This window comes from Mobula birostris, chromosome 13, assembly GCF_030028105.1.
Source record: "Mobula birostris isolate sMobBir1 chromosome 13, sMobBir1.hap1, whole genome shotgun sequence".
Classification (NCBI taxonomy): domain Eukaryota; kingdom Metazoa; phylum Chordata; class Chondrichthyes; order Myliobatiformes; family Myliobatidae; genus Mobula; species Mobula birostris.
Window position 1 is genome coordinate 30474154 of NC_092382.1, and position 22090 is coordinate 30496243.

General features: G+C 44.5%; 1 protein-coding gene across 1 annotated transcript; it reads left to right on the forward strand.

Moving 5' to 3' along the window:
* The first annotated feature begins 1847 nt into the window (after positions 1-1847).
* Positions 1848-9347, forward strand: LOC140208716 (uncharacterized). Its single transcript, XM_072277597.1, has 3 exons — positions 1848-1978; positions 7283-8691; positions 8775-9347. Exons 2-3 carry the CDS (start codon positions 7691-7693, stop codon positions 9157-9159), a joined length of 1386 nt encoding a protein of 461 aa, XP_072133698.1. The 5' UTR covers positions 1848-1978; positions 7283-7690; the 3' UTR covers positions 9160-9347.
* The last annotated feature ends 12743 nt before the right edge of the window (positions 9348-22090 follow it).

Below are 22090 nucleotides of genomic sequence, written 5' to 3' on the forward strand. Positions count from 1 at the left end.
TAGCTGTTGAGGGAGTGTAGCATAGTTTCACAAGGTTAATTCCTGGCATGGTGGGACTGTCATATGTTGAAAGATTGGAGTGACTGGGGTTATATACACTGGAATTTAGAAGGATGAGAGGGGATCTGATTGAAACGTATAAGGTTATTAAGGGATTGGACACGCTAGAGGCAGGAAACATGTTCCCGATGTTGGGGGAGTCCAGAACCAGAGGCCACAGTTTAAGAATAAGGGATAGACAATTTAGAACGGAGTTGAGGAAAAACTTTTTCACCCAGAGGGTTGTGGTTCTGTGGAATGCTCTGCCTCAGAAGGCTGTGGAGGCCAAGTCTCTGGATGCTCTCAAGTAAGAGATGGATAGAGCTCTTAAAGATAGTGGAATCAAAGGTTATGGGGATAAGGCAGGAACTGGATACTGATTGTGGATGATCAGCCATGATCACAGTGAAAGGTGGTTCTGACTCAAAGGGATGAATGGGCTACTCCTGTGCCTCTTGTCGATTGTCTAGGTGTCTTAAAAGACCCTATTGTATCCACGTCTACCAATGTCTCTGGCTGTGCATTCCACACACCCACCACTCTTTGACATCTCCTGTGCGCCTGCTTCCAAGCACCTTAAAACTATGCCCCTCGTGTTAGGCATTTCAGCCCTGGGAAAAAGCCTCTGGCTATCCACACGACCAATATCTCTCATCATCTTATACACCTGCATGAATTCCCTGCATGATTTTCTCCAGGCTGAATAAGACGATGAGCTCCCTGTGTATTTGAAGTTCTTCAGTGCTGTGAAATAATTTAGCTAAACTCCTTCTTCGCTGCTCTTTTCAATGTTTTTGGTCACTTTCACTAATTTCAAAGGGCTGTGCCTCAGACAGCTGGGTTGTTGCAATGCGACTCTAAAGTCTGACAGCAGACTAGCGAATGAATCTTCGATGGAGCAGATTCAGAAACCAATGAGGTGCCGGCCCGAGTCAGGGCTTTGAGGCTCCGGAGAGAGATGGGGTCTAGAGTTTCTGAGGAGGAGGCGGAATCAGACCAGCAGGATGTGTCTACAAATGAAAGATCAGAAACATTTGCAAACCGATTGATTGAAAAAAAAGTTGGTTAATTTCTGCAAAATACTGAAGAAATCAGCGGATCAGGCAACAAATGTGTAGAGGAATAAATAGGTAACATTCAGGCCAAACCCTTTCAGCATGCCTAGACTGTGTACTCCTCTGCTTAGTCGCTGCCTGAACTGCAGAGTTCCTCCAGCATTTTGTGTGTGTATGTCTCTGTATTTCCAGCAACTGCAGAATCTCTTGTGTTTTATATCTACATTTGTAAGAGGATTGTACTTTGGCATTTGATACACGTTGATATTGAGTATATTGTTTATGCGAACCGCTTTCTGTGTTAAAACAGCTGCTGAATTTTCTATATACACAAAAAAATACTTAAGTATGGACATGGAACCGGTGCTTCCAGAAACTTATAATGGCGCCGGCATTACCCATAAATCCCTGCATTAGAAAGTTCGCCGTCGCCGAAGCACCGATCAAATGCGCAGGTGTCAGGGTTGTGACGTTGCCGAATATCACGCATGCGCGCAGTACAGTGGGCCTAAGTAGGTTGCCTGCAGGTCAGGGTGAGTTTCCGGGGTTTAGTAGGGGGTTTCAACACCGACTTCGGGACAGTTGCTGTTAATTCCGGACACCGTGACCCACAATCCCGGGACAGTCATGCTCTCTTCCCTCTCTCTCAGCCCCACCATCCGTACACGGGCCCCGGGGAGCTTCCGGCTGATGAGGGAATGGGAACCGATGGATCTCTCAGACAGAGCTGAGCTCCAGCTGTCTAAATGCAAGGATTGGGAACTCGGAGAAAGGGAACAAAATCTTTTACATCAGCTGTTGTGAAAATCACCTTTGTTCTGCCTCCAATCACAAACAAGAGAAAATCTGCAGAGAGGGCACAGTTTTAAGGTGCTCAGAAGCAGGTACGAAGGAGATGTCAGGGGTGTTGTGTTCTTTATACGTACCGTGGGTTACTAATAACAAACCATATTCTGCAGAATTGAACTTGTATTTAACAGCAACAAAACCATGTCTTACACTGCCATGCTTCTAGATCATTCTTCATTTCTCCTCATGGTTAGGAGCTCTGTCCAGTCACCTCCTGACACGTGATATCACCACAAGGGGTTAGTTTTTTTATGCAGAGTGGTGAGTGCGTGGAATGGGCTGCCGGTGACTGTGATGAAGCTGGATATAATAGGGTCTTTTAAGAGGCTTCTGGATAGGTACATGGCGCGTAGAAAAATACAGGGCTGTGGGGAACTCTAGGGAATTTCTGAGGTAAATATTGTCGTCCCACCCAACATCAGTGGAAAAAGCTGCTTGCATTTACCCTATCTATACCCTCATAGTTCTGTATACTTCCAACAAATCCTCAAAGTAATGTATAATTTCCTTGTTTATGCTTAGAGCCTTTTTTAGGTGTATAGGATGATGAGGGGAATTGATCGTGTGGATAGCCAGAGGCTTTTCCCAGGGCTGAAATGGCCAGCATGAGGGGCATAGTTTTAAGCTGCTTGGAAATAGGTACTGAGGGGATGGCAGGGGTAAGTTTTTTACACAGAGTGGTGGGTGCGTGGAATGCACTTCCAGCAGCGGTGGTCGAGGCAGATACAACAGGGTCTTTTAAAAGCCTCTTAGATAGGTACATGGAGCTTAGAAACATAGAGGTCCATGTGCTAGGGAAATTCGAGGCAGTTTCTAGAGTAAGTTTCATGGTTGGCACAACATTGTGGGCTGAATGGCCTGGAATATGCTGTAGATTTCCATGTTCTATGTTGAACAGTGAAATAACTTTGACTATCCAACAATCCTCGGATAACTCCCCCAGCACTAAGGATGATTTAATTATCTCTGCTAGGGCCCTGACAATTTCTGCACTTGCCTCCCGTAGGGTCCGAGGGAGCACCTTGTTATGCCCTGGAGATTTATCCACCCTAATCTGCCTCAGGATAGCAAACATCTCCTCTTCTTTAATCCGTACAGGGCCCATGATTTTAATGCCGCTTTTCCACACTCTCATTGACACTGTGTCCATCTCCTGAGTAAATGAGATGTAAAAAATATTTAAGATCTCCCCCATCTCCTTTGGTTCCACACATGGATTGCCATTCCTGTCTTCCAGAGGACCAATTTTGTGCCTTGCAATCCTTTTGCTTTTAATCTCTCTCCAGAATCCCTGAGGATTATCCTTCATCTTTTCTGTGAGGGCAATCTCATGCTTTCTTTCAGCCATCCTGATTTATTTCTTATGTGTTCTCTTGCATTTCTTATACTCCATAAGAACCTACCTGCCTATCCCTGTTCTGCAACTCTATTTTGTGCTTCACCAGGTTCTCAATATCTCTTGCAAACCAAGAGATACAGTTTCCAGCTTTACCTTTTATTCTGACAAACACATACCCACTTTGTGCTTACAAAATTTTGCTTTGAAGGCCTCAATTTACCAAGCACACCTTTGCCACAAAGCAGCCTGTCCCAGGCCAGAGTTGCCAGATCCTAGTGTCATAATTCCGGGTGTTGATCCATGTCCTGAACACATCCGCCTTTCCTACGATGCTCCTTGCATTGAAATATACAGGCCTCAGCATATTCACTGCACCGTGCTCAACTTTTTCATTCCTGACTTTGTCTGAGGTCTGAACAACAACTGTCTCCACAACCCTTCCACTACCTGTTCTGTTATTCATGCTTCCATTTCCCCCTGAAACTTTAGTTTAACTCCCTCTACTCCCACCTTCCACTATGCAGCTCCATCACTCCTTTGTACTTCTTCTCCCAGATCAATAAAAAGAAGGTGCATACCAGGTATGGGCAGATAGGAACAAATGGGGTACTTATGAAGTACAGGAAATTCAGGTGAACACTTATGAAAGAAATAAAAGAAGGCATGAGGTTGCCCCAGCAGACAAGGTGAAGGAGAATCCTCATGGATTCTGCAGATATGTTAAGTGCGAAAAGATGGCAAGGGGAAAAATTAATTCTCTGGAAGGTCAGAATGGTAATCGATATGAGGAGACAAAATAGATGTTGGAGATTTTTTTCTGCAACTGTATTTACACAGGAGATGGACACAGAGTCTATAGAAGTGAGGCAAAGCACCATCAACTTCATGGACCCTGTACAGATTGCAGAGGTGGAGGTGTTTGCTGTCTGAAGGCAAATTAGCATCGATAAATCCCCAGGGCCTGACAAGTTGTTCCCTGGGACCCTGCGGCAGACAAGTGCAGAAATTGTCGGGGCTCAAGGACAGATAGTTAAATAATCCTTAGTGATAGGTGAGGTACTGGAGGATTGGAGGACAGCCAATGTTGTTCCGCTGTTCAAGGAAGGCTCTAAATTAAACTAAGAGATTGTACATTGGTGAGCTTGACATCAGTAGTGGGAAAGTTATTGGAACGTGTGTGCAGGAACCAGATATATACTGTAAGTACTTGGATAGATGTGGACTGATTAAGGATAGGCAGCATGGCTTTGTGCACGGTAGGTCATGTCTCACCAATCTTATAGAGTCTCTCGAGGAAGCTATCGGGAAAGTGGATGAAGGCAAGGCAGTGGATGTTGTCTACATGGACTTTAACAAGGCACTTGACAAAGTCTCATATCGGAGGTTGGTCAAGAAGGTTCAGTCACTCAGCATTCAAGATGAGATAGTAAATTGGATGAGTCACTGTCTTTGGGAGAAGCCAGACTGTGGTAGCAGATGGTTGCCTCTCTGACCGGAGGCCTGTGACTAATGGTGTGTCATAGGGATCAGTACTGGATCTGTTGTTTGTCATCTATGTCAGATATCTGGATGTTAACATGGTTAGCTGGATCAGCATATTTGTGGCTGACACCAAGATTGGTGGTGTAGTGGACAGCGAGGAAGACTATCATGGCTTGCAGAGCGATCTGGACCAGCTGGGAAAATGGTTTGAGAAACGGAAAATGGAATTTAACGCAGATGAGTGTGAGGTGTTCCATTTTGATAGGACCTAGGTAGCACTGAGGATTGCTGTAGAAGAAAAGGATCTGGGAATTCAGGTCTATATTTCACTGGAAGTGGTGTCACAGCTCGAGGGGGACAAAAAGAAAGGTTTTGGCAAATTGGCCTTCGTAAAACAAAGTACTGAGTACAGGAGACGGATGTTATATTGACATTGTACAAGACAATGGTGAGGCCTAACTTGGAGTATTGTGTGCAGTTTTGCTCACCAACGTGCAGGAAAGAATTAAAAGAGGTTGGAAGAGTTCAGAGAAAATTCACAAAGATGTTGCCAGGTCTGGAGGACTTGGGTTATAAGGAAAGAATGAACAGGTCAGGACTTTATTCCTTGGAATGTAGAAGATTGAGGGAAGGTTTGATGGAGGTATACCACTATTATGAGGGTTTATAGATACGGTAAATGCAAGCTGGCTTTCTCCACTGGGATTGGGTGGGACTACAACCAGAGGCCATGGGTTAAAGGTGAAAGGTGAAACGTTGAGGGGAACATGAGGGGAAACTTCTTCACACAGACGGTCATCCGTGTGTGGAATGAGCAGCCAGCACAAGTGGTGCATGCGAGCTGAATTTCAACATTTAAGAGGTTTGTATAGGTACCTGGATGGTAGGGGTATGGGAGTGGGCAGTTTAAATAGTTGAGCACAAACCAGATGGCCCAAAGGTCCTGTTTCTGCGTTGTACTTTTCTACGTCCACACTACACCGGATAATTTTGAAAACAAACCTTTTGCTCTTTGTTTTGACCCTCCGTCCACACTAAAGTGGCATTTTCATCCCCCGAAAAAGGAGATTTTCAGAAACTGTCTCCAGAGTGAATAAATCTGAAAACGCCTAATATCCGTCGTAGTGTGTACGGGGTAAATGGGGAGATTTAAAAACGCTGTCGTGACAACACCACAACAACAATACTTTTTCTGCTGCTGCTTGGTACTGCGCAAGCACTGCCGGACGGCTGTTATAACGGGCAGTCGGTGTGAACAGCGTGAGAGTTAAATTGTAAAGTGAGCTTTATTGACTATTTAAAAACGCTGTCATGACGTGCCGGAACAGATCGCCGCAGCACCGCATTTTGTTGTTTTCTTGAACACAACCCCCACCAACCTAACAATTTCAGAACAGACGGCAACGAGACTGAAGCCAGAAGAGTTAGAAATGTACTCACCAAATACCTTGACCCATAGCTTACTGAATAAATAAGTATACTCACTTTGCCCTGTTCTCTGTCCTTGCTTGTATGAAGGTGGTTTACCTATTTATGCAAGTACTTCTCTGACAAATAGATGTGTAACAGCTTAATGTAACGTTGTATTGAAATACAAGATAACACTGATGCAGATATGTTTTATACATTTAACAAGGTGCTTTATTAATGCAACAGAGTTAGTCAGTTTTTCGATGTTTGTCGTCAGCCGGGTCATGCTGTCCATGAACTCCCCGTCCATTGCCTCCATACGCTCCAGTACTTGATTTCAGTTTTAAGTCCTCCTGCGCAAGAGCCAAGAGCAATTCCTTTTAAAGTTTTCTACTCTGTAACTGGACAAACACACACCAAGTATACTGTTTCCTCTTCGCTTGTTTTCTGTGTGTCCTGCGCATACCCAGTGGGAGGAGATTCGCCCAAATATCCGTTCTAATGTGGACAGAGATATTTTGAAATATGCTTGGTGTGGATGCCTATCGTTTTTACTCGAAACTGGCATTTTCAAAATTATCTGGCGTAGTGTGGACATAGCCTAAGACTGTGACAAGAACCTGAAATAATACTAATATTCACTCTACTTCCTTTTAACAGCTGTGCAGACCAACCATACATCTGAGTAGGAGATATTTACATGGCGTTAAAACTGTGGCACTTTGAACTAACAGTACATACAAGAAAATCCCAGCTGCACGTTAACTAAGGCTATTTGCTTGAGAGTGTTTCAGTTACTGTGGGGCCAGGACCCATGCAGCTCAGTGGGAACAGGGAATAATACTAATGGAGAGAGTCAACCTGAGCCAGGTCACAGATTGGAGATGGCAGAAATATCCCATTCTTATCAAGACAGGAAGAGCATCAGAGAATTTGATGGTATTTCCAGATACCAGCACTGTGCCCGGTTAGAAAATGATTTCTCTCTCCAACTTGGGTTGAATCTCACTGTAACAGTATGATGCCAGATCACACCTTGGCAACTGAACCGATCTCATCTGAAATGTTGTCCTACCCCCATTGATGGATTTTGTAAATCTTTTTACAGGTTAAAAATGAGAAGGAATTGGTCTCTGGGAATCTCGAGCACAACACACCAGTTTCACTGTCTCTATCCAGATATTTAAGAAGTGGAGCAAAGGATTCAGTCAACCATCCTTCCTGCTCAGACTGTGGGGAGGGATTCACTTGATCATCTTGCCGACTGGCACGCCCGTCATTTTACACAGGGGAAAGGCAGTTCACCTGCTCAGACAGTGGGAATGGATTCACTCAGTCATCTCAACTGAAGGTACATCAGCAAGTTCACACTGGGACAAGGCCATTCACCTGTTCTGTGTGTGAGAAGGGATTCACTCAGACTTCCCACCTGTGGACACACCAGTTAGTTCTCACAGGGCAAAGGCTGGTCATCTGCTGAGTTTGTGGGGAAGGATTCACATGGTCATCTGACCTAATGGCTCACCAGCGAGTTCACACTGGGGAGAGGCCGTTCACCTGCTCAGACTGTGGGAAGGGATTCACTTTCTCATCTAAACTGAAGGTACATCAGCAAGTTCACACTGGGGAGAGGCCGTTCACCTGCTTGGACTGTGGGAAGGGATTCACTAGATCATCTCACCTACAGAGACACCAGTCAGTTCACACTGGGGAGAAGCCATTCACTTGCTCAATCTGTGGAAAGACATTCACTCAGTCATCCAACCTACAGAGTCACCAACGAGTTCACACTGGGGAGAGGCCATTCACCTGCTTAGACTGTGGGAAGACATTCACTCAGTCATCCCACCTACAGAGACATCAGTCAGTTCACACAGGGGAGAAGCCATTCATCTGCTCAGACTGTGGGAAGGGATTCACTCTGTCATCCTCCTTATTGGCACACCAATCAGTTCACACTGGGGAGAGGCCATTCACATGCTCAGTGTGTAGGAAGGGATTCAGTAAATCATCTCACCTACTGTTACATCAGTCAGTTCACACTGCAGAGAGGGATTTCACCTGCTCAGCTTGTGGGAAGAGATTCCCTCACTCTTCCACCCTACAGAGACACCAGCGAGTTCACAGTGGGGAGAAGCTGTTCACCTGCTCAGAATGCGGGAAGGAATTCACTCAGTCATCCCACCTACAGAGACACCAGCGAGTTCACACTGGGGAGAAGCCGTTCACCTGCTCAGTCTGTGGGAAGGGATTCACTCAGTCATCCAACCTACAGAGTCACCAACGAGTTCACACTGGGGAGAAGCCATTTACCTGCTCAGAATGTGGGAAAGGATTCACTCAGTCATCCGGACTACTGGCACACCAGCGAGTTCACACAGAGGAGAGACCATTCACCTGCTCAGACTGTGGGAAGGGATTCACTCGGTCATCCGATCTGCTGGCACACCAACGAGTTCACACAGGGGAGAGACCATTCACCTGTTCAGACTGTGGGAAGGGATTCCATGGATCATCTGACCTTCACAGACACCAGCGATTTCACACTGGAAGAAGCCGTTCACTTGCTCAGTCTGTGGGAAAATGTTCACTTTATTATATCACCTACGGAGTCACCAGCGAGTTCACACTGAAGAGAGGCCGTTCACCTGCTCGGACTGTGGGAAGACATTCACTCAGTCATCCGACCTACAGAGTCATCAGCGAGTTCACACTGGGGAGAAGCCGTTCACCTGCTCAGACTGTGGGAAAACGTTCACTCAGTCATCCAACCTACAGAGACATCAGCGAGTTCACACTGGGGATAAGCCGTTCACCTGCTCAGTCTGTGGGAAAACATTCACTCAGTCATCCCACCTACAGAGTCACCAGAGAGTTCACACTGGGGAGAAGCCATTCACCTGCTGTGAATGTGGGAAGGGATTCACTCAGTCATCTAACCTTGTGACACACTGCCGGGTTCACACTGTGAGAAACTTTCAATAAGCTGAATGCTGGATATTTGTCCATCATCGTTGCTGAATGCAATTTTGAGAGTAACTGTTGGTGCTGAACTCTGCAATTATTGCTGCTGCTCACCACACCCAGATCTGCACCCTGGTCACTGGGCATGGGAGGAGTTTTTTCTGTGGCACATTCACCTCTAATGGGACTGGAGTTTAATATTCTGGATCTGAGACAAATAAATCAGTTCTATTTTAAACTCTGTCTGTGGTACTTAGTGAATTTATAACACACCTAGTGTACAGTAGAGAGTCAACTCAGGCCTGCTGGACCCTGCCAGTGATTCAGTTCCACAACAGTCCTTTTAAATCCTCCCCTGTTGTTCTCCTCTCGCTGTCCCTGTGGTGATGGGTTCCAAACAGTCACCACTCTGTGGGTGAAGAGGTTTCCCTTGAATTCTCTGCAGACTGAAGAAGTCGAGCTGACTGCAGTTCTGTCTGAGATGTTCTTTGCCCCTCAAATCTCTGGGCTGAGGAAGAATGACATTGGGAGTTAACCTCCTTATTCAGGGCTCATTTCCACATTATGGGTCATTTTCCCTGCTTCTAAAGGGTTGTTAGAAAACACCACTGTCCTCTGAAGACTGAAAGCAGAATGGGAAACCATTAGTTGGATGTTCAACAGAGTAGGGTCAGAAACCAGAGGCGGGTTTGCACAGGGCGGTGTTAGGGGCTCTGGACGATGGTCGGATTAAAAACGTATGATGAGAAGGGAATCAGCAGCGGGGTGTGGCAACGAATGACAGAGTGGAAACTTTGGAAGCTGATTGACAGATAAAATCTTTTGTCTGACACAAACAATACCTGTGGTGAGGTGCTCCACTGGTCGAGAAAAGTGTGTGTTGAGAATGGTTTGTCTACTGAGGGAGTTGTTCCTGTTGTTTATCCTGTAATATTATATCTGGATGGTTATTTTAGATTATCCTATCTGTAATAATGTATTGATTATCATATAAATTGTGAGATTCTGTCCCTAACTGGAACAGGCTTGAATTTATGGTGCCTTAATGAAGTGATGGTGGTCATTCATGAGTTTGTATTTCAAAGCAAGATTTTGGTGAATGATATTTGCCACTTGATTGTACCTGTGTAAGCAATCAGATTGAGTTAAACTGCTGCAGGATCCTGGAATGTGTTGGATTGTGTCTGGTTTCTCTTGGCATTTTCTGCACTTACTGCCTTGTTGGTTTGTATTTCATATATTTTCATTTTTTTATTTCCTTTTGTTACCCACCTTGTCCTGTATTTCTTCAAGAAACCCCTCTGTTTCTGGGACGAGCTCTCCAACTCTCAGTCAGGTGCTCGATGCTTCTTTGTCAACATCTAGTCTACTCAGATCATTGAGATGTCTCCCATGGAGGATCATTCTCATTCCACTGGTTAATACTGACATTGACTTTTTTAATAAAAATATCTTGGTCCCATTTCAATCAGTAAAATTTTCATAGTGACGATTCATTTTTCTGAGTTGGCCACTCATTTAAGTTTTCTGGTCTGTATTTCTTATCACGATTGCTTATACACACATGGAGTGCTGAACCCTGTTCAGTTTTGATGAAAATATATACTTAGAAGTTTTAGCTGACTGTTGTGTGATTTCTCTTTCGTGTGTGTTATTTCTCTTCCTCCTTCTGTCCAAGGTAGTGTTAATCTAAGTGGGTTTGAGTATAAATAGTCTTTTCGAAAGTTTTCTAAAGTTCTTATTTATCTTTGTAAATTTTACTGATTGAAATGGGACCGTGATATTTTTTATTTAAAAAAAGTCAATGTCGGTATTGATGAAATTGATTATTGCCGTTGTTGTATTTGTTAACAATTGAGCTCTGTTTGGCAGGGTTTTTTTTTGCCTTGAACTAAATTTTGTCAAAGATTTTCCCTATTTCACACTACTTTCTATTGTCTTTGCTTGTTGATATTCCAGATACGTGGGTATCAAGAGTCCCGCTGAAGCGTCTTGGCCCGAAATGTTGATTCCCATCCATAGATGCTGCCCGTCATGCTGAGCTCCTCCAGCACTTTGTGTGTATTTCTCTAGATTTCGAGCATCTGCAGGTCCTCTTGTTTCCCAGATACTTATATGTTTCTTGAAAGAACAAGCCGGTAGTGGGGTTGTGTGGCTTATGGTAAAATATTAAATAAAATCATTAGACGTGGCAAGTGTTGTAAGGCGTAGAATCTGTGGGTAGAATTAAGGAACAGCAAATGTTTAAAAAAATCCCTGATGGGAATTGTATAGAGACCCCAAACAGTAGTATGTGGTCCACAAATGACAATGGGAGATAGAAAATGCCTGCCAAAAGGGCAATGTTACAATAGTCATGGAGGATTATCATGCAGGTGATTAGGAAAATTAGGATGGTGTTGGTGTCAAGAGGAGGAATTCCTAGAATGCCTACAAGATGCTTTTTTAGAGCAGCTCATGGTTGATCCCACTTTGGGTTCAGCTATTCTGGATTGGGTGTTGTAATGAACCGGAATTAATATAGTTACTTTAGTTCAAATAACTCTCAGGGGCAAGTCATCTTAATGTGATCAGATTCACCCTGACATTGGAGAAGGAGAAGCTAAAGTCAGATGTAGAGTAAAGAGAATTAGAGAGGCATGAGAGAAAAATTGGTCAATATTGATTTGAAAAGAACACAGGTAGCGATGAAAACATTTGCAATGGCTGTAATTTCTGGAAGCAATTCAGAAGGCACAGGATATATACATCAGAAAGAGGAAGCAGTATTCTAATAGTAAGGTGGTAAACCCATGGCTGATAAGAGAGGGCACAGAGCAAAAATTACTAGGAAGTTAGAGGACTGGGAAGCTTTTAAAACCCAACAGAATGTAACTAAAATAATTGAGAAGGAAAAGATGGAATACATAGGTGAGCTTGCCAGTAATATTAAAGAGGATACCAATTTTTTTCTTCAGTTACATATAGTGTAAAAGAGAGGCGGAAGTGGATATCAAACCACTGGAAAATGATGCTGGAGAGGTAGTAATGGGGTGGGGGTGCAAGGTGATGGCAGATGAACTGAATAAGTATTGTACATCACTCTTATCTTTCAAAGACACTGGCAGGAATATGGAAGTCGCAGATGTCACTGGTCAGAATGTGTAAAGTTACATTAATCGGGAGAAGGGTCTTGGGAAACAGAGATGGTCTGGAGGTAAACAGATCACCTGGACCAGATGGTGTACACCCCAGAGATCTGAAACGGTGACTGAAGAGATGTGGATGCATTAGCAATGATCTTTCAAGAATCGTTAAGGAAATTATATCCTAAGAAGTTTTTTCCCCCTCTCCCAGTTTCACCTATCACCTACCACTTCTTCCACCCAATTCACCCCCAGACTCTGACGTGTCATCTTTTTTCTCCCAGTTCTGATGAAGGGTCTCGGCCCAAAACATTGACTGTTCACTATTTCCCATAGATGCTGCCTGGCCTCCTAGGTTCCTCCAGCATTTTGTCTATGTGTTAGTTGGATTTCCAGCATCCACAGAGTTTCTCCTGTTTTTGATAAAAGCAAAAGCAGGGTCATATAATATAGCAAGAAAACAGTGGGAATGAGAGGATTGGAAAGCTTTTACAAACGTACATAACCAATAGGAGACAACTGAAAAAAAAAACACACAGGAGAGACAAGATGAAACATTAAGGTAAGTGAGCCAATAATATCAAGTATCAAAATTTGTTCAGGTATATAAAGAGCAAAAGAGAGGCAAGAGTTGATATTGTACCGCTGGAAGATGATGCTGCGAGTTAGTAAAAGAGCAAAGAAATAGTGGTGGAATGTAGTAAGTATTTTGTGTCAATCTTCACTGTGTAAGACACTAGCAGTAAAAGACCATAAGACATAGGAGTAGAATTAGGCCATTCAGCCCTATCAAGTCTGCTCCGCCGTTCTATCATGGCTGATCCCGGTTCTCACTCAGCCCCATACACCTGCCTCCTCGACATGTCCTGTAATGCCCTGACTGATCGGCAAACTATTAGCTTCTGCCTGAAATGTACCAACAGACTTGGCCCCCATCGCCGTCTGTGTCAGTGAATTCCATGGATTCACTGCTCTCTGACTAAATAAAATCCTCCTTAACTATTCTAAAAGGTCGCTGCTCAGTTTTGAGGCTGTGCCCTCTGTTATGGCTACTCCCACCATATGAAAAGTCCTCTCCTCATCCACCCCATCGAGACCTTTCCACATTCGGTGGGTTTCAGTGAGATTTAACACCCCCCCCCCGCCAGCGTTTATTAAACATAGGTCAGTGCAGGAGTACAGGACCAAGGCTGGCAAACACTCCTCATATCTTAACCCCTTCATTCCCGGAATCATCTTCTTGAATATCCTCTGTACTCTCTCCAATGACAACACACCTTTTCTGAGATATGGGTCCCAAATACTCTTAAGTAGAGTTTAGAAAGTACCAGCATTATCTCCTTGCTTATATATGCTACTTCACTTTAAATAAATGCCAGCGTTGCATTTGCCTCCTTTACCACAAACCCAACCTGTAAATTAACCTTCTGGGAGTCTTGCCCGAGGACTCATATTCCATATTTCCGAGGACTCAGAAGTTTACTATAAGCTTACTGCCTCTCACAGCTATCTGGACTGTTCCTCTTCTCACCCTGTCTCTTGCAAAAATGCCATCCCCTTCTCGCAATGCCTCCATCTCTGCCGCATCTGCTCTCAGGATGAGGCTTTTCATTCCAGGACAAGGGAGATGTCCTCCTTTTTTAAGAAAGGGGCTTCCCTTCCTCCACCACCAACTTGACTCTCAAACGCATCTCCCCCATTTCACGCACATCTGCTCTCACTCCATCCTCCCACCACCCCACTAGGAATAGGGTTCCCCTGGTCCTCACCTACCACCCCACCAGCCTCTGGGTCCAACATATTATTCTCCGTAACTTCCGCCACCTCCAACGGGATCCCACCAATAAGCACATCGTTCTCTCCCCCCTCTGCTTTCCGCAGGGATCGCTCCCTACGCAACTCCCTTGTCCATTCGTCGATCCCATCCCTCCCCACTGATCTCCCTCCTGGCACTTATCCTTGTAAGCAGAACAAGTGCTACACGTGCCTTTACACTTCCTCCCTCACCACCATTCAGGGCCCCAGACAGTCCTTCCAGGTGAGGCGACACTTCACCTGTGAGTCGGCTGGGGTGATATACTGTGTCCGGTGCTCCCGATGCGGCCTTCTATATATTGGCGAGACCCGACGCAGACTGGGAGATTGTTTCGCTGAACACCTACGCTCTGTCCGCCAGAGAAAGCAGGATCTCCCAGTGGCCACACATTTTAATTCCACATCCCATTCCCATTCTGATATGTCTATCCACGGCCTCCTCTACTGTAAAGATGAAGCCACACTCAGGTTGGAGGAACAACACCTTATTCCATCTGGGTGGCCTCCAACCTGATGGCATGAACATTGACTTCTCAAACTTCCGCTAATGCCCCACCTCCCTCTCGTACCCCATCTGATATTTATGTATATACACACATTCTTTTTCTCTCTCTCCTTTTTCTTCCTCGGTCCCTCTCAATATACTCCTTGCCCATCCTCTGGGTTTTCCCCCCTCCCCCTTTTCTTTCTCCCTGAGCCTCCTGTCCCATGATCCTCTCATATCCCTTTTGTCAATCAACTGTCCAGCTCTTGGCTCCATTCCTCCCCCTCCTGTCTTCTCCTATCATTTTGGATCTCCCCCTCCCCTTCCCACTTTCAGATCTCTTACTAGCTCTTCCTTCAGTTCGTCCTGACGAAGGGTCTCGGCCCGAAACGTTGACTGTTCCTTTTCCTAGAGATGCTGACCGGCCTGCTGCGTTCACCAGCAACTTTGATGTGTGTTACTTGTATTTCCTTCTGTTGTTTGAACCGTTTGCCCAATCAGATAATAGTTCACTAATGTTGCTTTTGCCAAAATGCATTATTGTACATTTCACAATATTGTATTCCATCTGCCACTTTGTTGCCCATTCTCCAAATTTGTCTGTGTCCTGGTGCAATAGCATTGCTTCTTCAGCACTACCAACGCCTCCACTTATCTTTGTATCATCCGTAAACCTTCCCACAAAGCCATCAATTCCTTTATCCAAATCATCGACAAATAATGTGAAAAATAGCGGACCGAATACTGACCCCTGAAGACCATGAGTCACTGTTAGCCAGCCAGAAAAGGCTCTTTTTATTCTCACTCACTGCCTCTTGGCTGCCAGACATTCCTCTATCCATGCCAGTATTTCTTCTGAGTTTTATCCTGTTAAGCAATGGGGGTGTATGGGGTGGTTGGGTCCTGACTAAATATCAGGAAATTGCAATAGCGATTATATAGCTTCTGCCGCCCAAGACAACTCCGCCTTCACGTCGGGCTCAGGTCCGGGTGCAGCCTGTCTCGCTGAAGGAGCTCTGTCTATGGCGAGTGTTTAGCGCCAGAAAAATAACCAGACCGACGCTGGTGGTGTCACCTAAAATCACTGAAGGCTCTGGCAGCAGGGAGATTGATTTCAAGCTGTGGTGGAGGATTGTCTTTGTACAACAACAGCAAAGGTAGGGCGACGCCTAGTGTATGATTCCCAATCGGGAACACCAGTAGAGGTCAAATGCTCTAGTTAGATGAGCACTGCGGCAACAGAAGGCAACGGCAACCCACTGTTGAAATTTCTGCCTCTTCAGTCATGAAAAGAAACAAAAGAAGGAAACCAGACAACAGCGGGAATGGGGTTTATTCTAATGAACAGAACAACACCTCGCTCGGTCGGGGTAGTCACGTGCTGCAGGTGACACCAGTCCGTCATCCAGAGACTGTAAGCAATAGGGAAAGGCTAAGGGTAGCAACATGGAACATCCGTGTACTTTACCAGAAAGGAAGTTGGACAACACTTTAACTGAAATGTAAAGGTTGGAAGTTGATATCTTAGGCGTGTCAGAAATTAGATGGACCGATAGTGGCAAATTCACTGAGAATAGTTCTCTGATCATGTATTCTGGAGGTCAACAGCATATGTATGGAGTTGGAATTATTTTAAACAAACAAGTATCAGAATGTGTTATGGGATATTGGGCGATATTGGGCTGCTTTTAGTTGAATTTAGCGGTAACCCTTTTAATATTAGCATAATCCAAGCCAATGTGCCAACAAATGATGCAGATGAAGAAGATATCGACAGGTTTTATGAAGGCTTTAGAAATAATATCACATATTCTAAAACCTACCCAGGAGTAGACTGTGGTTCAGATCACCATCCAGTAGTAACTACCATTAAAACAAAATTAAAGAAACTAAAACTTGGAAAAAAGAGAAAAAAGTATATGTTGGGAGAACTTAAAAATGGTAGCATAGCTAAGCAACAATTCAAAACAGCTTGGGATGGAATTAAATATGCTATACAGCAATCAGCAGAGGAGATAATCCCAGTACAAGAAATCCAACACACCAACAAGAGGAGGATACCTCAAGAAATTCTGGATCTGATGGAACAAAGGAGGTTAGTGAAGAATAAGGAAGTGGAACACAGAGAGCTAGACAGATAGACCAGACAATTGTGCAATATTGCAAAGGATGAATGGCTGATTCAAAAATGCAATGAAGTAGAAAGCCATATTAACAACAGCAAAGAAATGCACAAGAAAATTAAGGAAATTACTGTAATTAATTTCGGGAGGAATTAATTTCAGGCAGAAGGAGAAGATGGCGACGTGATGCGGCGCACACAGCTCTCCAGTGAAATGATATCATATTTGTTAAATCGGGTACCGTGCACAATTCTGATTTGATGGAGACAGACGTGAGAAGGCACAGAGGAACATCTGGAAATTTCTGAAATACCCGGTTCGCTGCCGCTGCTACTGTGGTATCGAGAATCTCTGGAGGGAAGGCCCCAAAATCCCCGGCTTTGCCTGCCACTGGTGACCGAGGCTGAGGTCGAAGCATTCGGCAGAGATGGCGCTCAGTACTCGGCGTCGGATGGCTGATCGGAGCTCGAAGTTTTCGGACGACTGAAAGTTGGATTGTGGTCGGGCATGGCAGGGAGAGTTTTCTTCCTTCTCCCGTCTGCGTGAGATGTGGGACTTTCGAGAGACTTTGAATTTTTTTACTGTGCCCATGGCCTGTTCTTCATCAAGTTATGGTATTGTTGCATTGTTGTAACTATATATTATAATTATGTGTTTTTTGTTAGTTTTTAAGTCTTGGTCTGTCCTATGTTTCTGTGATATCACGCCGGAGGAATATTGTGTCATTTCTTCATGCATGCATTACTAAATAACAAAAAAGAGGACTGCGTGTCCTCATAATCTAATCTAATTAAGAAAACCGCCTCTACAGGATGCATAAGATCAGCAGACAGATGCATGCTAACAGACCCAAATAAAGCATGTGAGAGGTGGATTCAGTATATAGATCAGCTTTTTGAAGGTAATAGAGGGGAACTCCCAGATATTAAACACCCTAATCCTGGCCCACCTATTACCAAAGAAGAAATAACTAAAGCAATGAAAAGCATAAAACATGGTAAAGCCACTGGACCTGATGAAATTTCAGTGGACATGATACAAGTCCTGGAGGATCTGGGCATAGATATTCTTTTTGAACTGTTTAATGTCATATATGAGTCTGGTGTATGCTCTGACGATCTCTTGAAGTCAGTATTTATAACTCTGCCAAAAATTCCTGAAACTATTGACTGCGAAAATTATACAACAATCAGTCTGGTGAATCACATAATAAAGATTTTGTTGAGACTTGTTCTGAGTCGAATTAAAAACAAGTTAAGTCTAGCAACTTCTAAACTGCAATATATGTTTATTGACGATAGAGGAACTAGGAACGCAATTTTCATACTATGAATGCTTTCAGAAAGGACCATTGAATATCAAAGTGATGTCTTTTTATGTTTTATTGATTTCACTAAAGCATTCGACAAAGTGAAACATGAAAAATTCTTTCAACTCTAGCTGAAATAAACACTGACGGAAGGGGCCAACAACTGCTTCAAAATTTATATTGGAATCAAACAGCGACGGTTAAAAAAAGTATGATAAAATAAGCAGTTGGACTAAAATTCAAAGAGGAGTTAGACAAGGATGCGTTGCCTCACTGGAATTATTTAATATCTATAGTGAAATGATTCTCAGAGAAATAGAAGACCTAGATGGGATAAAAATTGGAGGTGTTAACATCAACAATATAAGATATGCAGACGATATCACCCTAATAGCAAGTGCTGCAGAAGACCTACGCATCCTCCTAAACAAAGTAGTACAAACAAGTGCAGATTTTGGTCTAACCACCAACTGTAAAATAAAACAAATGTATGGTAATATCAAAACAGCAGGATACGATTTAATGAAGCAGGAAGGTAGATAGAGTTTGGATGTCCTTCAGTAATGTTCCTAACAAAGCACCCATGGCAGATACAGGGACGCGGAGATGAATTGGCAAACTAGTCACAGGATTAGCTTGGTAAATGGATGTGAATGGTCATGTGCCAGCTTGTCTCTCCTCCCGGACGCCGGCAATAAGCGGCGAGCTGTAGATTTGCTGATGTATCCTTTGTTGTTTGTAAAAGAGTATGTGAAACAAAATATGACTTGATCCACGTTGTGAAATAAAAATCTGGGAGACAATATAGACCTTTGGAGGGTCGTTTTCAGTTGTAACCTTGCAATGCCAGGCCATACCTTTCTGAATGGAGGAGGACAGTACAGCAGAAGTGGATTGTGTTATTCTTGCATTGTTCACCGAGGCTTTGAGTGGAAGAATTCCGACTCGGTCTTACAGCTATACGGAGCACTGGTGATAACAGACTGAGAGCAATGGGTGCAATTCTGATTGCCACGCCATGGGAAGGATGTTGTAAGAACTGAGCTATGGTAGATCAAAATTCACCAGATTGTTTCCTGGACTGTGGGGAAGGGGATAAACTATAAGGAAAAGTTTGATTGTCTGAAATAAAAAATAAAATGAATGGTCCTTGTAAAAGTTTATACAATTATGAGGAGGTGTATATTGTACAGATAGCCAACAACTTTGTCTTCTCCTATGTCAGCAGTGGCACGTCCATACACAGATCTGAAGACATTCTTTTTCTCGCCCAGTGCGGCGTGGTTATGTCTGCAGCAGACGTGCTGAATGCAGGTGATAATAAAATAATGGAAACGTGTCTGGAGAACCCTTGGTTAACAAAGGTAGAGAGGGATACATGCTGGATTATGGCTCTGGGGATTGGCATAGGTCGCCATAGTCGAGCTGGGGCAGAATCTATGCAATATTGATTCCACACTGCAATCTACAAGAAGGCAGCTCTGTCACAGCGCTGACCGCAGCGAATCTGCACTGCCAGTGCAAAAGTCATTCCGATGACTCCACCTTTACCCGAGTTACCCTGCGGCCAAATGAGCCCTGAGTGTCAACGCAGCTGTCAAACGCAACGAGTGACTGAAATCAACTGAGTGATCGGATACCAGGATTGTTGATGCCGTCACGGCTATCAAGGACGCTTCTGCACAGAAATGGATTTATATTTGATTCCAAGTCAATTTAATAGCGAGACACATTATAGTTAAACACATAAAACGCAGATGTACATCGCGACCCAATGACAGATTTCCGATGCGCAGAATTAGTGGGTAATGAACTTTCGAACTTTAGGAACATGTGCTTTGCTTTACCTGTGTTTTTTAGCCAGTATTAAGAACAAAGTCCAAGGAGATTTTAACACTAGCCGCATTTCCTCTCTAAACTTAGCCTGGGTCGCTGTATAAATGCAGGCGTTCGTGCAGGAACTCAGATACATGATCATGTGGCCGGCTTCAATGGCGACATAGGCAGAGTCGGAGTAATCGCCGTCGTAATGCGCGGTTCCTGCGAGTCGGGTGATCTGAAAGATCACAGTGACCGACAGCCACAACAGAATGAAACTGCCGGACACACTAAAGAGTAAAATGATGGATTTCCGACGGCCCTCCATCTCCGGATCCTTCTGTGTTTGACTGCTGTGACCGCGCAGTCCGCGGCGCACTTTACTGGCTAATAAAATGCGCCTTACCGTCAGACAGTTAAACAGGGTTATCAGAACAAAAGGTAATATAACCGTTAAAATACTCTGCAGAAAGGAGAATGCGACGCCCACAAGAGACGTAATGAACCATGAGCTCGGCTGACAGCCCCATTGAATACCGTTAATTATACGCACAGGTTTATACTGAAATAGATACGGGACGTTCTGTAAATGCATCAGGAGCGGCACGGTTATAATGCCGGCAACAGCTGTCCTCGCCGTGCAATATTTCGTTTTAAGCTTCTGACAACAGATCGCTACAAACCGATCGGCTGTGAACAGGACAGTGTACCAGACCGAGGTTTGCAGGCAGGTCGAATTGAAGTACAGGACGACCTTACAGGCGGATGTGTAGGACAGGAAGGAGAATGGAAACTGGTACATGACGGTATGATACGCAATTACACAGACGATCATCACCAGGAAATCTGCCATTGCCATGAAAGCCATGTAGAGCGATATACATTTGGAAAGGCCACAATTCCCTCGGAAGAGGACTACCATTGTCAATAGGTTCGCTAAGGAAAGAGTCACAAATTGTGAGTTACAAACAGGGCGAGGAGAAACGTTCTCGGAATCCAAAGTGAAAATACTAATCCGACTGTGATCGGCAAAATTACCGGGTAAATATGTTCCAAGAGAGAATAAAAACTCCTCATTCAGTGAACTAAAACAGTTTGCATTCGAACTGCGCATTTGCTCCTGGTTAAGTTGCTGGTGACGTGCTCTCGATGTCACCTTGGCGATGTAACCGAGAGGGGGCAGCAGTGCTCCTGGTTAAGTTGCTGGTGACGTGCTCTCGATGTCACCTTGGCGATGTAACCGAGAGGGGGCAGCACTGCTCCTGGTTAAGTTGCTGGTGACGTGCTCTCGATGTCACCTTGGCGATGTAACCGAGAAGGGGCAGCAGTGCTCCTGGTTAAGTTGCTGGTGACGTGCTCTCGATGTCACCTTGGCGATGTAACCGAGAGGGGGCAGCACTGCTGCTCATTTGCCTTCACAACCCAGAAAAATAGGGGAGATCACCGTCTTCTCCCATACCTCCCCTGCGCCCTACTTTCCCTACCCGTGGGATCGTCATTTCAATGGCTCTTACCCTCGAAGAGCCATTCAGACACCAGCCGTAGTGAATGAGAGCCGTGACAGAGCTGAACACAGCAGCTGTAGGAGGATCGGCTGATGTGCAGTCGACAGATTCCACTCAACGGAACTCATTATTATTGAGCCGGTCCTGGCCCGGAGTAAGTGGGGCCGTGCCCGCTGTCGATCATCAGCCCCAGGGTGAAACCGATGCACTCGTTTCCTCCGTTTAGTCAATGAATGAGCGCAGGACCCGGTGAACAGAATCGGACTTCACTGACTCGTTTAGTGTCGCTTGTACGCAATCCAGCTTAAACTCGAATAATTTCAGAAACGTCTATCAATAAATAAGTTCTTCCACTTGGATATATCCGCCATTTTTGATCACATTCGTTATCATCTTAAAGGTGCGATAGGGAGAAATTAATTCCAATCTCCAGGTGGGCGCCCCATTCTTGTGCTAGCTATATTTACTATAATTCCCAACTGGTTCGGGTAAGACATCTAATGAAAGGTTTGATCGGAAATCCACAAAGGGGGGAGGGAAGGAGAGGGAGAGAGTGAGTGAGCGAGAGAGAGAGAGAGAGAGAGAGAGAGAGAGAGAGAGAGAGAGACAGAGAGACAGAACAAGAGAGATTGTGCGAGAGGGAGAGAGGGAGCGACAGTGAGAGAGAAAATTCAGCTACGGTGGCAGTTGGTACAATCCGCAACGCTCCCACAAATCGTCCTGTTCTACTGCTCCTTTACCAAAAGTTAGGTCACAAAATACATTTCAATCTG

What these genes read in the sequence shown, in the direction of transcription:
- LOC140208716 (XM_072277597.1), top strand. Translation starts at nt 7,691, where the DNA reads ATGGCTCACCAGCGAGTTCACACTGGGGAGAGGCCGTTCACCTGCTCA. An exon ending in AAGGGATTCCATGGATCATC is followed by an intron (nt 8,692 to 8,774) that starts TGACCTTCACAG and finishes CACTTTATTATA; the next exon opens with TCACCTACGGAGTCACCAGC.